This window comes from Galeopterus variegatus, unplaced genomic scaffold, assembly GCF_000696425.1.
Source record: "Galeopterus variegatus unplaced genomic scaffold, G_variegatus-3.0.2 Scaffold7416, whole genome shotgun sequence".
Lineage (NCBI taxonomy): Eukaryota > Metazoa > Chordata > Mammalia > Dermoptera > Cynocephalidae > Galeopterus > Galeopterus variegatus.
This window is the reverse complement of record NW_007733527.1, coordinates 81,625-96,723: the sequence shown is the minus strand read 5'-3', so window position 1 is coordinate 96,723 and position 15,099 is coordinate 81,625. Positions and strand designations below refer to the sequence as shown.

Sequence of the window (15,099 nt, the reverse complement as noted above, 5' to 3'; positions counted from 1 at the left end):
CACTTCCCAAGCAGTGCACTATCGCAGTGCGCCACCGGGCCGGCCCTGAATTGGCTTTATTTTGATGTGAAGACTTTCTATCTGAACTTTGAAAGTTATTTATGTAACAAAAAGGTCTAGATTGTGCTGTGGTGTGAGTGAACTTATAGATACTGAAGTTATTAATGATCTATTATGGGGTTTAAATAAATACAGATAAGTATAGTATGGTGTTTTATTTTACCAAATTGATAAAGAGGCATACAAAATAAGTTTAATACTGAGACAATTTCATATTGAAAAATAAAGAAAGCACTTTTAGACTTTAGGTTGATTGTACTCTGGATATTGACAATATATAAATTACTGGTATCAGGTTTCCTTAACTGAAACACTTAATATACTTTTGATTTGCTTCATGTTGTAAAGATATGAAATACTGGGCCGGCCTGGTGGCGCACTGGAGAGTGCGCCGCTTGGGAGCGCGGCGGCGCTCCCGTCGAGGGTTCGGATCCCATGTAGAGACTGGTCTGCTCACTGGTTGAGCGCGGTGCGGGTGCAAGACCGAGGGTTGCGATCCCGTTGCCAGTCCCCGGTACGGGCGCGACACCGAGGGTTGCGATCCCGTTACCGGTCAGTAAAAAAAGACAAAAAGGAAAAAAAAAAAAAAGATATGAAATACAAAATTTTTACTAGTAGCTAATTTGTTTAGTTATTAGTGTTTTTTTCCCTCCCCCTATGTTTTCAGAAAAGTGTGATTGCCTTACGACAACTTTTGCCTAACTCCCAGAGCTTCATTCAGCAGTGCATTCAGCAGACTACTAGCGAGGTAGTCATTGCTACCTGTACCACAACAGTGACAACTTCTCCTGTGGTGACAACTACAGTTTCCTCAATCCAGTCTGAAAAGCCCATCATTGTTTCTGGAGCAACAACACCCGGAACTGTTTCAGTGCAAACTCTGAATCCACTTGCTGGTCCAGGGGGAGCAAAAACTGGAGTTGTGACACTTCGTTCTGTGGGTCCAGCTGTTGTACCAGGCAGAACAACGGCTGGACCTGTTTTGCTTCAGACTTCAAAACCACTCGTGACATCCGTATCAAATACAATTACAGCGGTCTCACTTCAACCTGAAAAGCCAGTTATCTCTGGAGCAGCAGTAACACTGGCCCTTCCATCAGTAACTTTTGGAGAAACTTCAGCTGCAGCTATTTGTCTTCCGTCCATGAAACCTGCCATTACTTCTGCTGGGACCACGTCTGACAAGCCTGTTATTGGCACTCCAGTCCAAATCAGACTTACTCAGCCAGGCTCTGTCCTTTCACAACCAGTTGGCATTCCACAGGCAGTTAAAGTCAAGCAAGTAGTGAGTAACATTTTGTTTCTTCCTCAATTATTTATTTTGAAAATTTCAAACATTCAGAAAACTGGCAAGAGTGTATACCCTTTACCAAATTTGACCAGTTAATTTTTACCTCATTTGCTTTGTATGTGTCTCTCTTGACTCACATGCACAAAATACATAATTTTCTGCTGAACCATTTGGGAGTTGGTTGCAGAAATTGTGACAGTGCTAACTGGGAGTGTCTTTAAGAATGATTTATACTTAGAGATAAGGCAGGAAGTTTTAGTATTATTAAAGATATTTTCTTATGTTAAATATATACAAGGGTACTTTAAAAAATTTGTAGAAAAATAGAATTGAAAAAGATAATACGAATCTTTCTATGAACTTTTCGAAGTACCCTTGTACCATTTCCCCAAATGACTCTGTTACTTGCATATCTTCTCTAACAGAATTGTAGATATTCTATAAGTTCCCAAGTACATTCAACAGCCACTCTCCAAATACTACTGTTTTATGCATATGAAAAAAAAATTATTAGTGTATTATTAACGTGGCAACTTTCGATTCCATTATATTGAAGTAAAACTAAAATCCTAAAATAAATTGATGCAGAGTATTAAAAAAATTTTGTTGTTGCATCATATTTTTTCTTGTACCTGTTTATTTTGAAGTAGGAGAAATCCTTGTAGAGTTTTCAACAAATACATTTTATATTAAATAATCAGCGAGACTTAAGTGCTGATTGCCTCTGACTTCACAGTTTTCACAGGATAGGAAAATATTTTCAAAGTGTAAATTTTAGTCACTTAGCGTGCTGGTGGCCAGTACTTTCTTTAGAGAAGAGGAAATAAAAATTGAGTAGGGAAAAAGAATTGTTCATTTTGTTTGCTCGATTAGTTAACCCTCAGTTTCTCATTGTACTGACCTAACTAAGATCTAGACTTAAGCAGTTTGTGCTTGTTTTCTTCCCTTTTTGCATTCTTTTTAAAAGTGAGAGGAAAGGTAGAGTTCAGTTTTTGATTTTTAATCTCACTTAAATATGAGACTAATGAAAGGTTTGGTGAAGAAAGAGGTTCCAAGTAAGGCCTACCCTTTATTTATCATGTGTAATTAGGAGTTACCTAGAAAATTCTTCATGGGCTATAATCAGAATTTATACACTAATAGTCTTGATATATAGGTTGGTTAATCCTGGTTTGTTTAAATTTACTCGAGGGATTTTTAAAAAATGTTTTGTAAGGGTGCATTAGAATTTATGGAAGATAAAACTAATTAAAGACAATATTTACAGTGCACACATCCTTTTATATTATTTAAGAAAATGTTTTATTATGAAAATATTCAAACATGCAAAGTTGAAATTTATAGAGTACCAACCACTTAGATTCTTTTATTTATAATTACTGCACTTGATTTATCATGCATTTTTCTAGCCATTCATCCATCCTGACTTTTGGATAGATTTCAAAGACTTCTTCCTAAATAATTAAACATGCAAATCACTAACTTCAGTTCAATATTTGTTTCCCTTTTTTTCTTTTGAAGTAAAATTTACATTCAGTAACATGCACAAATTTTAAGTGTACCATTGGATAAATTTTTTTTAAAGTTTTTAAAAAATAATTTATAAGGTAAAATTCACATAACATATTAACCATTTTAAAGTGAACAATTCAGTGGCGTTTAGTATGTTCACAGTGTTGTGCAACCATCATCTCTATCCAGTTCTAAAACATTTCCATTTTGACAGACAGTCCATACCCCTGTATAACTCAAACCCCCTATCAAGGTATAGAATATTGCCATCGTCTCAAAGTTCTCTTGTGCCCCTTCCTACTCAGTCCCCGCCCCCATTCTCGCAGAAGCAACAACTCCTCTGATAATTTTGTCCAAAGGAGTAGTTTGCTTATTCTAGAATTTCATATAATTAAAATCGTACAGTAGGGGCGTTCCTACTCTTCTGCCCTGCTCTTCTGTTTTTTTCTTTTTCTTTGAAGCTAAAACTATGGCCTTGCTATTACTTTAATTTCTGTTCCTTTATCCCCAAACTGCACCCTTTGGGTTTCTTGATTAGCACACAGAGAATAATTAAAAAACAACCTTTGGAATTATTCAGTTTTGAGTTCAAATCCAGTGTTTAGAAGACAATTTACTCCATCCCTCCTTCAGTGTTCCAGGACATAGGGTATAAAGACAAAGAGCTGATTCAGATGGTGTTCAAAATATTAGCTTAATTGAGACTTTCCTAGTAATGATGAACATTAAAAGGATTTTGAATGGGACTTTGTATTTTGCTGTGGTTGTTCTTTTTTTTTTTTTTTTTTTTTCCTTTTTTGTCTTTTTTCGTGTCTGGCAACGGACCGCAACCCTCAGTGTTGCGCCGCGCCCGCCCCTTGCTCAGCCAGTGAGCGGAACCGGTCTGTATGTGGGATCCGAACCCTCGGCGGAAGCGCCGCCGCTCCGAAGCGGCGCACTGTAGCAGTGTGCCACCGGGCCGGCCCGTAGCATTGTCACTTTTCAAATGGTTTAGAAAGATACTTTTTAAAAATGGCACATAAAAGGTCTTTATCTTTTAGAGGTGTATTTTGAAATATTTATGGATAAAAAGATGGCTTGTCTGGGGCTTGCTTTAAAATAATGAGGGTCGGGCTGAGCCTGTGGTGCACTCGGGAGAGTGCAGCGCTCCCGCTGCGGGTTTGGAACCTATATAGGGATGACCCGTGCGTTCACAGCGCTCACTGGCTGAGCGCGGTGCGGCCGGTCTCAAAAAGGACAAAAAAAAATAATAATAAAATAATGAGGGTGGCAGGGTAGGGTGGGTAGGGGTGTAGGTGAAACAAGATTGGTTAAGAATTAGTCATTGTTGAATCTGGGTAATGGTATAGGTGGTTTTATTTTATTTTGCCTACTTTTGTACATATTTGAAATTTTCCATGTTAAGTTAAAAAGGAAAATAGGATCCATGTGGAGATTTAAGTTGGGCAGTGTGAAATGTAAATTTGAATTTTACTCTGAAAAATAATATAATATATGAGATAGTCATATTTTTTATTTCTGAAGAAGACAATTTTGCTACATACAAATTTAAATTTTAAGTAAGCATTCTTGTTATGCTAAGATAAAGGTATATTTGTAGCTGGGTAAGCACAATCTGTTGTTAAAACTGAAAGCTTGCCCTTTCCTAAGGCAGGTTAAGTTGAATAACTATATTGACAGTTCTCATTGTTTCAGGTAGTCCAGCAGCCTTCAGGAGGCATTGCAAAACAACTGACCACACTTTCCCATTCCTCAGCATTGACCATTCAGAACTCTGGACAAAAGAAGATGCCAGTGAACACTGTAATACCTACCAGCCAGTTTCCTCCAGGTAGAAGCTGGCCCATCCCAGCCCCATCATACTGGGTTTGAAAGATGGAGGAGTTTTGCATAACTTTTTTGTTGTTGTATTAAGAGAAGAGAGATTTGGTCTTTTAAGGTTGGCACCTATGAGAAAAGAATGAAAAACAACTATTTATTACATCTTTGTACATAGATAGACACTCTCAGAGGTATATATGTACTCATGGTATTCTGTAATTAGATAAAACAATCTAGGAAATAAGGACTTTCTTAACTTACAAAATTTGCTGTAATCTTATCCCTTCTTATAATGCTGTTTTTTCTCTGACTTTGGAAATCAGTCTTACACATATAAAATAGAATTTTTATCTGTTTTTAAAATGTACCAATATAGGGCCGAGCCATGGTGTACTCGGGAGAGTGCGGTGCTGGGAGCGCAGCAGCGCTTCCGCCGTGGGTTCGGATCCTATATAGGGATGGCCAGTGCGCTCAGGGCTGAGCGCGGTGTGGCCGGTCTCAAAAAAAAAAGTACCAATATAAAATGTAATTAACATGTTTCAGTCACCTTTTATACATGATATTTTTATAATACTGCTAATTCTATAGATATTTTGAGACCATTTAAAAAGAAATGGAAAGATCTTTTTTATAAGATATTTCTTGTGCAGGGAATAAATTCATTGTCATGTTTGAATTTAAACATAGTTTTGGGGCTGGCCAGTTAGCTCACTCAGTAGAGCTTGGTGCTGATATAACCAAGATCAAGGGCTTGGATCCCTGTATGCCAGCTGCCAAAAAAGAAAAAAATAAAATAAACATAGTCCTAGGGCAGCTTGAAATTTTCTTTGGCTATTCTGTATATATATTAAAAACTGTTGTCCTGAATTCTAATGTGGTATGATTGCTTTTTTTTGTATTCTATTTTTTTCTTCCTTGTTTTGTTTTTATAGCTTCCATTCTAAAGCAAATTACTCTGCCAGGAAATAAAATTCTGTCACTTCAAGCATCTCCTATTCAGAAAAATAAAATAAAAGAGAATGGAACAACATGCTTCAGGTAAGAAAATAGTTACGCTTGGTTTAAGGAAGTAATATTTAAAAACAAAACAGAGATTACAGAATACCACCTGAATAAAATAGATATATTGATGCCTTTTAAAAAAGCTAACAGTACTTTATTGAGTATAATTTATAGCCAGTAAAGTGCACAAAATCTTAAATGTGTAGCTCAATGAATTTTAACATGTATGTATACCGGTGTAATAGTTAATATAGATCAAGATACTGAACATCACCTTTTTGTGCCTTTCAAATCAATTACCTTCCTCTGGCCGTCACTGTTCTTATGTCCATCAGCATGGATCATTTTTGTCTATCTGTGCACTTCACATAAATGGAACATTACATTATTATGTACATTTTTGTACCTGACTTTTTTCATTCAGCATGTTTTTGAGATCATCCATGTTGTTTTGATATAGTACAAAGGAATATTCTTTTGTATTGCTGAGAAGTATTCTATTTTACAAAATTAAATTTGTTTATCCTTTGTGCTGTTGAGGGACATTTGGGTGGTTTCCAGTTTTTGACAATGACATATAAAACTTATATAAGCATATAAAACTTGTATAAACGTTCTACAAAAATTTGTGTGTGAATGTAGGTTTTCATTTTGTAAATATCTAGGATTGTGATTGCTGAGTCATTAGGTAAATGAATGTTTAACTGTTAAAGAAACTATCAAATTTTTTTACCAAAGAGACTGTACCATTTTGCATTCCCGGCAGCAATAATGAGAGTTCCAGTTGCTCTCCAACTTCATCAGCAATTGGTATTCTCAGTTCTTTTGCTTTTTACCGTTCTAATAGGTGTGTCATGGTTATTACTACTGCGGTTTTAATTTGTATTTTTGTAATGACTAAATATGGTTATCTATTCTTGTGCTTATTTGTTATTCATATCTTTGATGAAGTGTGTGTGTTCAGATCTTTTGCCCATTTTTGTTTACTGTGTTTTTGTTTTATGGTTGAGTTTTTAGAGTTCTGTATATATTCAAGATCCAAGTCCTTTACTTTTTTAAAGGAATTTAGTTTTTAATTGACGTGTATTGATTGTGCATATTTATGGAGTACAGAGTTATATTTCAGTACATGTGTACAACGTGTGATGAAGATCTAAGTCTTTTGCCAGACAAATGATTTGGAAATATTTTCTTCGTGGTGTATTTTTTTCTTTCTCTTTACAGTGTTTTTTACAGAGCAAAAGTTTTTAATTTTGTTGAATTATAGTTCGTTAATTTTTTTCTTGTAGATTATGCTTTTTACACTTTATCTAATAAATTTTTGTATAACCCAAGTTTGCAAAGAGTTTCTCCTATGCTTTGTTCTAGAAGTTTTACAGTTTTAGGTTTATCCTTTTTCTTTTGTTATCCTTTAATTCCCACCTGTTGCCTATATTAAAATTAGTGTGTACATATTCTAGTTTCTCTACCTTTCCCCATTTTTAATTGCATAATTTCTTTGTAACAGCATGTAACATTAATACCTTAGTCCTCCTTCCTCATTCTTACATACAGTTTAGTTGTCGGTTTACTTTCATATAGTATGTATATTAAAATGCTCACCTTTAGTCCTTTTTCTGAAGTTTTCTCAGTTGGTTGGTTGAAGTTCATCTGCTAGTAGATTCCTCAAGAAAGGCAATAGGTATAAAATTCCCTAAATTCTTGTATGTTAAAACTAGTTTTCAATGTCTTTCATACTTGAAGTATAGCTTGGCTGGATATGAAATTAACACTTTTTATTTTGATTTTTTTTTTAAATGCTACTTCATTATTGTCTTGATCTGTATGTTGTGTTGATTGATTTGTATGTTGTTATTCAGTCTTTTTGTCTGAAGGCCTTGAGGATTTTTTATCTTTGAAATCTCATAGTTTTGCATCAGTACACATAGTGAATGAAGGTGGTCATTCTGGCTTAATTTTCTTAGGTTCCCATTTGGCCCTTTCAGCATGTAGCTTCTGGTCTTTTGAAATGTCTGGAAAGTTTTCTTGGATTATACTTGTAGTTTTAAACATCAGTTCTAGTCCATTGTTTTGTGCATCTCCCTCTCTTTTTTGCCTCTCCCCCTCCCCCCAAGAATCTATACGTTTCAAAGTCTGCCAATTTAAGTTGCATGTAGCTTGTGCTTTGATCTACCAGAGCACCTTTTTAGTGTTTTCTGACTTGGGGTATATTTAGTCTTCCTGCTGATAGAATGTTTCATCCTTATGCCTGCTACTAGTTCTCCCATCTCACTTTCCTGCAGTTTCTTTAGTCTGCTTTTACTTGCCACAAGCCTTGAGGCATGTGAAGGGTGGGTGGGGGGAAGAGACTGGGCACCAGAGCATGAACATGTGCACTGGGATTTGTTTTTCTTTTTCATTTATAGATAGTTCTGAGTTTGGGTATTCTTTGTCTTTCAGATTATGCTGAAGCTGTGGTTATTCTGTTTTGTTTTCGAGGGAAATATTGGAAGATGGTTATCTAAGCAGTCATCATTGTCTTCCAATTCATTGAGTCTGACAGAAGGCAAAACCCATGTACCAAGTATCACAATCAAGATGCATAGAACATTTTCAACACCCCAAAAGGTTCCTTTGTGCTCCTTCCCAGCCAGTTCCCACATGACACCCCAGGCCCCAGACAACCACTGATCTGCTTTCTGTCATTGTAAATTAGATATGTTTTTCTGAGGGTTTTGCATAAATGGTACCATACAATTTGTATTCTTGTGCCTGGCTTCTTTTCATCAGCATAATGTGTTTGATATATATCCAAGTTGTTACATGTATCAGTAGTTTGCCTTTTTATTGCTAAGTAATATTCTGTTCTATGGATATACTTCTTTTTGCACTGAATTGTTTCTCTTCATCTGTTGATGGACATTTGGGTTGTCTCCAGTTTTCAGCAATTATGAATAAAGCTGCTAGGAATATAATTTATTTAATCATGAATAAAGCTGCCAGGAATAAAGCTGTCGCAAGTCTTCCTGTTGACATAGATTTTCCGTTTACTTCTGTAAATATATAGGAGTGCAATTGCTGAGTCATATGGTAAGTGTATGTTTAACTCCAAACTGCCAAACTATTTTCCTAAGTGGTTGTACCATTTTACGTTCCTACCAGCAAAGTATGAAATTTTGTTCCAGTTGCTCTACATCCATGCTAACAATTGATACTACAGTTTTTTTTTTTTTTTTTTAAGTTTTAGCCATTCTGGTTGGTAGATAGTTGTAGCTCACTGTGACTTCATTTGCATTTCCCTAGTGACTGCTGATGCTGAGTATATTTTCATGTTCTTATTGGCCATTTGTGTAACTTCTTTTGTGGAATGTCAGTTCAAATATTTTACCTTTTTGTTTTTTTTTTTAAAGATGACCAGTTAGGGGGTCTTAACCCTTGACTTGGTGTTGTCAGCACCACGCTCTCCCAAGTGGGCTAACTGGCCATCCCTATATAAGGATCTGAACCCGTGGCCTTGGTGTTATCAGCACCACACTCTCCCAAGTGAGCCACAGGCCGGCCCACATATTTTGCCTATTTTTAAATTGAATGTTTTTGTCATGAGCTTTTTCTGCATCTATTTAAGATGATCATTGGTTTCTCTTATTATACTAGTATTGTGAATTACATTGATTTTTAAATTATTATTTTTTTTTTTTGGTCTCTTTTTTTGTGACCGGCAACGGATCGCAACCCTCAGTGTCGCGCCCGTACTGGACCGGGACTGGCAACGGGATCGCAACCCTCGGTGTTGCCCCTGCACCTCGCTCAGCCAGTGAGCGGCCGGTCTGTATGTGGGATCCAAACCCTCGGCGGGAGCTCCGCTGCGCTTCCCAAGCGGTGCACTGTAGCAGTACGCCACCGGGCCGGCCCTGATTTTTAAATTTTTGAATGTTAAGTCAACTGTGCATTCTCGATATATTGATGTCTTTGATTAATACTTTGTTAAATGTTTTTATGTTTATGTTCATGAGGGATTCTGGTCTATAGCTTTCTGTTCTTATAGTGTCTGCCAGATTTTGGCATCTGCAGTTGTGCTGTCCTCAATAAATGAGTAAAGTTTTTCCTCCTGTGTTTTAAGCTTTCACAAAGAATTGATAATATTTCTTCCTTAAACATATGAATGAATTTACCATTGAAACTAGATTGGTCTGTTGTTTTCTTTGGGGGGAGGTTTTTGGTAAGAAAGTTAATTTCATTAATAGATACAGGGCTATTTAGGTTTTCTATTTCTTTTTTATTTTTTTCAGTCAGCTGGCCAGTGCGGGGTTCCTAGAGTTTCTATTTCATCTTACTGTTGGTTTCAGGAAGTTGTATTTTCAAGGTTTTGTATATTTCATCTTAGTTTTCAAATTTATTGGCATGAAATTGTTCCTAATAATTCCTTTTATTTTGGACGTCTGTAGATCTCAGTTGTAGTGTGCTACAAGGTATTTTTCAAAGGTTTTTTGTGTTCTAATAGTTGACTTTTGGGGGGCATAAAGTAATTAATTTTATTCCCCTATCTTTTCAATGTTTATAAAATTTGTAGGATATTCCCTCTTTTCATTGCTAATGTTTTATTAATTTTGAATTTTGTTAATGTTTTTAAAGATTTGACTTTTGATTTTTTTTTTAAATTATTGTCCCTTTTTTATCTATTTCATTGTTTTTTGTTTTTTGTTTTTTGTTTGTTTGTTTTTGGTCTTTTGTCTTTTTCCGTGTCCGGCAACGGACTGCAACCCTCAGTGTTGCCCCCGCACCGGACCGGGGACCGGCAACGGGATCGCAACCCTCGGTGTTGCTCCCGCGCCTCGCTCAGCCAGTGAGCGGGAACCGGTCTGTATGTGGGATCCGAACCCTCGGACGGGAGCACTGCCGCGCTTCCCAAGCGGCGCACTATCCAGTGCGCCACCGGGCCGGCCCTGTTTTTTGTTTTTTACTCTGTTTTTTTTTGTTTTTGTTTTTGTTTTTTTTGGCAACTCGAATTTTTGACCTTCATGGTATTATCAGCACCTAACTGGCCATCCCTTCTCCTTACTTTGGGTGTAAGGTGCTCCTCTTTTTCACCTATTAAGGTAAAATTTAGATCATTAAATTTAAATTTTCTTTTCAAATATAAGCATTTAAAGCTATAAATTTACCCGTAAGTACTGATTTAACTTTCAACTAATAATAATGTTTTGTTTTTATTTTCATTCATGTCAAAATATTTTTCCTCTTTTCCTTCTATTTAATAGTGCAAATATTTGGCACTTTTAGCTATTTTATTTGTTTTCTAATATAGATTTGTGATCAGAGAATATACTCTGTATAATTTCAATCTAAATTTATTGAGACTCCTTAATGTGGCCAAACTTGATGACTATCTCATGATCACTTGGGAAAAATGTGTATTAGTCAGTTTGGGAGAGCAGTTTTTGTAAGTGTTAATTTGGGGAAGGTAGCTGATAGTGTTCACATCTGTACTCTGGCTTTTTGGGTTTTGAGTTTTGGACCAGTTCCATCACTTACTGAAAATGGGCATTAAAATCTTTAATTATGATTGTGGATTTGCTTATGTTCTCGGTTAGTTCTGTCAGTTTTTACATTATTTATTGGAGGCTCTATTGGCTATTAGAACACCTCAAGGCACTGGGAATGTGGCTGCTGCACAGACTTGGGAGTGCTCTCGGGCTAGAAGATGTAAACACAGATTTTACCCATTGTTGTTCCCATTGTCCAAGGGTTGACTTTCCTCCAGTTTCTACCTGCTTTTGTTTAGTTTTCAAATGGTTACCTTTTTAAAAATTGTATGTAGATTTAGTGTTGTTTTTTTTTTTTAACCTTTTTGTCTTTTTTTACTGACCGGTAACGGGATCGCAACCCTCGGTGTTGCGCCCGCACTGCGCTCAGCCAGTGAGCGGGAACCGGTCTCCACATGGGATCCGAACCCTCAGCGGGAGCGCCGCCGCACTCCCAAGTGGCGCACTCTCCAGTGTGCCACCGGGCCGGCCCTAGATTTTGTGTTTTTAAAATTTTATTTATTTTTGATACATATTTATGTGGTACAGTGTTGATTATCAGTATTTGTATCCAGTATGTGATGATCAAACCAGTATTACTAGCATGTTCATCATTACAAATTGTTTTTCTTTGTGTCCCTTACCCAATTACTTCCTAGCCCACCTCCATCTCCCCCTTTCTACCCCTTTTCCTTCTGATAGTTCAATGTTTTATTGCGGTCTGTCCTTCCTTCCTCCCTCCCTCCCACTTATGAGGTATTTCTCTTTCTGTGCCTGGCTTATTTCTCCAGGCTCAACCATGTTGCTGCAAATGGCAGAATTTCATTCATTTTTTATGGCTAAGTAGTATTCCATTGTGTATATATATACCACATTTTCCTTATCCAGTCATCCATTGATGGACATTTAGGATGTTCCATATCTTGGCTATCGTAAATAGTGCTGCAATAAACATGGGAGTACAGGTATCCCTGCAATGTGATGATTTCCATTCCTTTGGGTACATACCCAGAAGTGGATTGCTAGATTTTGTGGTAGGTCTATTTATAGTTGTTTGAGAAACCTCCATCTGTTTTCTGTAATGGCTGTACTAATTTACAATCCCACCAACAGTGTAGAAGAGTTCCTTTTTCTCCACATCCTTGGCAGCATTTGTTATTCTCGGTCTTTTTGATAATAGCCAGTCTAACTGGGGTGAGATGATGTCTCTGTATGGTTTTGATTTGCATTTCCTCGATGATTAGTTATACTGAGCAGTTTTTCATATACCTGTTGTCCATTTGTATGTCTTCCTTTGAAAAATATCTATTCAGTTCCTTTGCCCATTTTTAATAGGACTATTTTTTTTTACTGTGAAGTTGTTTGATTTCCTGTATATTCTGTATATTAATCCCTTGTCAGATGTATAGTTTGCAGATATTTTCTCCCATTCTATAGGTTGTATTTTCACTTTATAGATTCTTTCCTTTGCTGTGCAGAAGCTTTTTAGTTTGATATAAACCCATTTGTTTATTTTTTCTTTTGTTGCTTGTGCCTTTGGGGTCTTATTCATAAAGTCATTGCCCAGTCCTACTTCCTGTAGTGTTTTGCCTATGCTTTTCTTCTAGCAGTTTTATTTTATTTTATTTTTATTTTTTTCTGACTGGTAAGGGAATTGCAACCCTCGGCATGGGCTGTCTGCACCACGCTCAGCCAGTGACAGTACCGGACATCCCTATATAGGATCCGAACCCAAGGCCTCGGCGCTCCCAGCACCTCACTCTCCCGAGTGAGCCACGGGGCCAGCCCTTCTAGCTGTTTTATAATTTCAGGTTAAACTTAAGTCTTTAATTCCTTTTGAGTTGATTTCAGTATATGATGAGAGGTAGGGGTCTAGTTTCATTCTTCTACACATGCATATCCAGTTTTCCCGCACCATTTAATGAAGAGGCTGTCCTTTCCCCACTATATGTTCTTGGTGCCTTTGTCAAAAATCAGTTAGCTGTAGGTACCTGAATTGATTTCTAGGTTTTCTGTTCTGTTCCTTTGGTCCATGTTTCTGTTTTTAAGCCAGTATCATGCTGTTTTGGTTACTATAGCTTTGTAGTATAGTTTGAAGTCAGGTAGTGTAATGCCTCCAGCTTTATTTTTTTTGCTCAGGATTGCTTTGGCTATTTGGGCTCTTGTGTTGTTCCATATGAATTTTAGGACTTTTTTTTCTATTTCTGTGAAGAATATCTTTGCTGGGAATCACATTGAATTTATAGATGGCTTTAGGTAGTATGGACATTTTCACAATGTTAATTTTTCCAATCCATAAGCAAAGAATGTCTTTCCATCTTTTGGTGTCCTCTTTAATTTCAGTAGAGTTTTGTAGTTCTCATTGTAGAGATCCTTTACCTCTTTGGTTAGATTTATTCCTAGGTAGCTATTGTAAATGGGCTTACTAACTTGATTGCTTTTTCTTCTTTTTCATTGTTGGTGAATACGAACACTACTGATTTTTATGTATTGATTTGGTATCCTGCAAATTTACTGGATTTCTCTATGAACTTTAGGAGGATTTTGGTAGAGGTTATGAGTTTTTCTATATATAGGATCATGTCATCTGTGAATAGTGACAATTTGACTTCATCTTTTCCAATTTGGATGCCCTTTATTTCTTTCTCTTGCCTGATTGCTCTTGCTAATACTTCCAATACTATGCTGAATAGGAGTGGTGAGAGTGGGCATTCTTGTCTTGTTCCTGTTCTTAAAGGAAAATCTTTAAATTTTTCCCCACTTAGGATGATGTTGGCAGTGGGTTTGTCATATATGGCTTTTATTGTATTGAGATATTTTTCTTCTATACCTAATTTGTTGAGGGTCTTTATCATAAAAAGATGCTGAATTTTGTCAATTGCTTTTCTACGTCTACTGAGGTAATCATATGGTTTTCATCTTTCATTTTGTTGATGTGGTGTATCACATTTATTGATTTGTGTGTGTGGAACTACGCTGCATCCCTGGGATGAATCCCACTTGACTGTGGTGTATAATCTTTTTGACGTGCTATTGTATTCTGTTTGCTAATGTCTTGTTGAGGATTTTTGCGTCTGTGTTCATCAAGGATATCAGCCTGTGGTTTTCCTTTTTTGTTGTGTCTTTGTCTGATTTTGGTATCAGGGTGATGCTGGTCTCATAGAATGAATTTGGGAGAGTGTCCTCTATTTCAGTTTTTTGGAATAGTTTGAGAAGATTGGGGCTAATTTTCCTTTAAAGATTTGGTAGAATTCAACAGTGAAGCCATCTGTTCCTAGGCTTTTCTTTGTTGGGAGACTACCAAGTACTGCATTTATCTCATTGCTTTTTTATTGGTCCGTTCAGGTTTTGTATTTCTTCGTCGTTCAGTCTTAGTAGTTTTGTGTGTTTCCAGAAGTTTATTCTTTTTCTCTGAGTTTTCAGATTTGTTGACATATAGTTGTTCATAATAGTCTCTAATGATTCTTTATATTTCTGTGATATCAGTTGTAATATCTTCTTTTTCATTTCTGATTTTTGTTATTTGGATCTTCTCTCTGCTTTTTTTTAGTTAGTCTGGATAATTGCTTGTCTATTCTGTTTAATCTCTCAAAAAAACCAAAGTTTTATTGATTTTTTTTTTTATATCATTCTTTTGGTCTCTATTTCATTTAGTTTTGTGATCTTAATTATTTTTTTCTGTCTACTAGTTTTGGGGTTAGATTGTTCTTGTTTATCTAGTTCTTTGAGATTTAATGTAAAGTTGTTTTTTTGAAGTCTTTCTATTCTTTTGATGTAAACACTTATTGCAATAAACTTCCCTCTTAGTACTGCTTTTGCAGTAAACTGTGTTTTTATTTGTTTCAAGGAATTTTTTGATTTCCTGCTTTATTTCTTCTTTGACCCACTGGTCATTCAGGAGCATGTTGTTCA

At 36.3% G+C, this 15,099-nt stretch overlaps 1 protein-coding gene across 1 annotated transcript in view; it reads left to right on the top strand.

Annotated features, from left to right (window-relative positions):
- TAF4B (TAF4b RNA polymerase II, TATA box binding protein (TBP)-associated factor, 105kDa) overlaps positions 1-15,099 on the top strand; it is a gene marked incomplete at its 3' end in the record, with an annotated part of 116,173 nt that overhangs the window by 42,015 nt on the left and 59,059 nt on the right. The window contains 2 exon segments of the mRNA XM_008591935.1: positions 4,544-4,694; positions 5,617-5,722. Coding sequence (XP_008590157.1) covers positions 4,544-4,694; positions 5,617-5,722 — 257 coding nt within the window.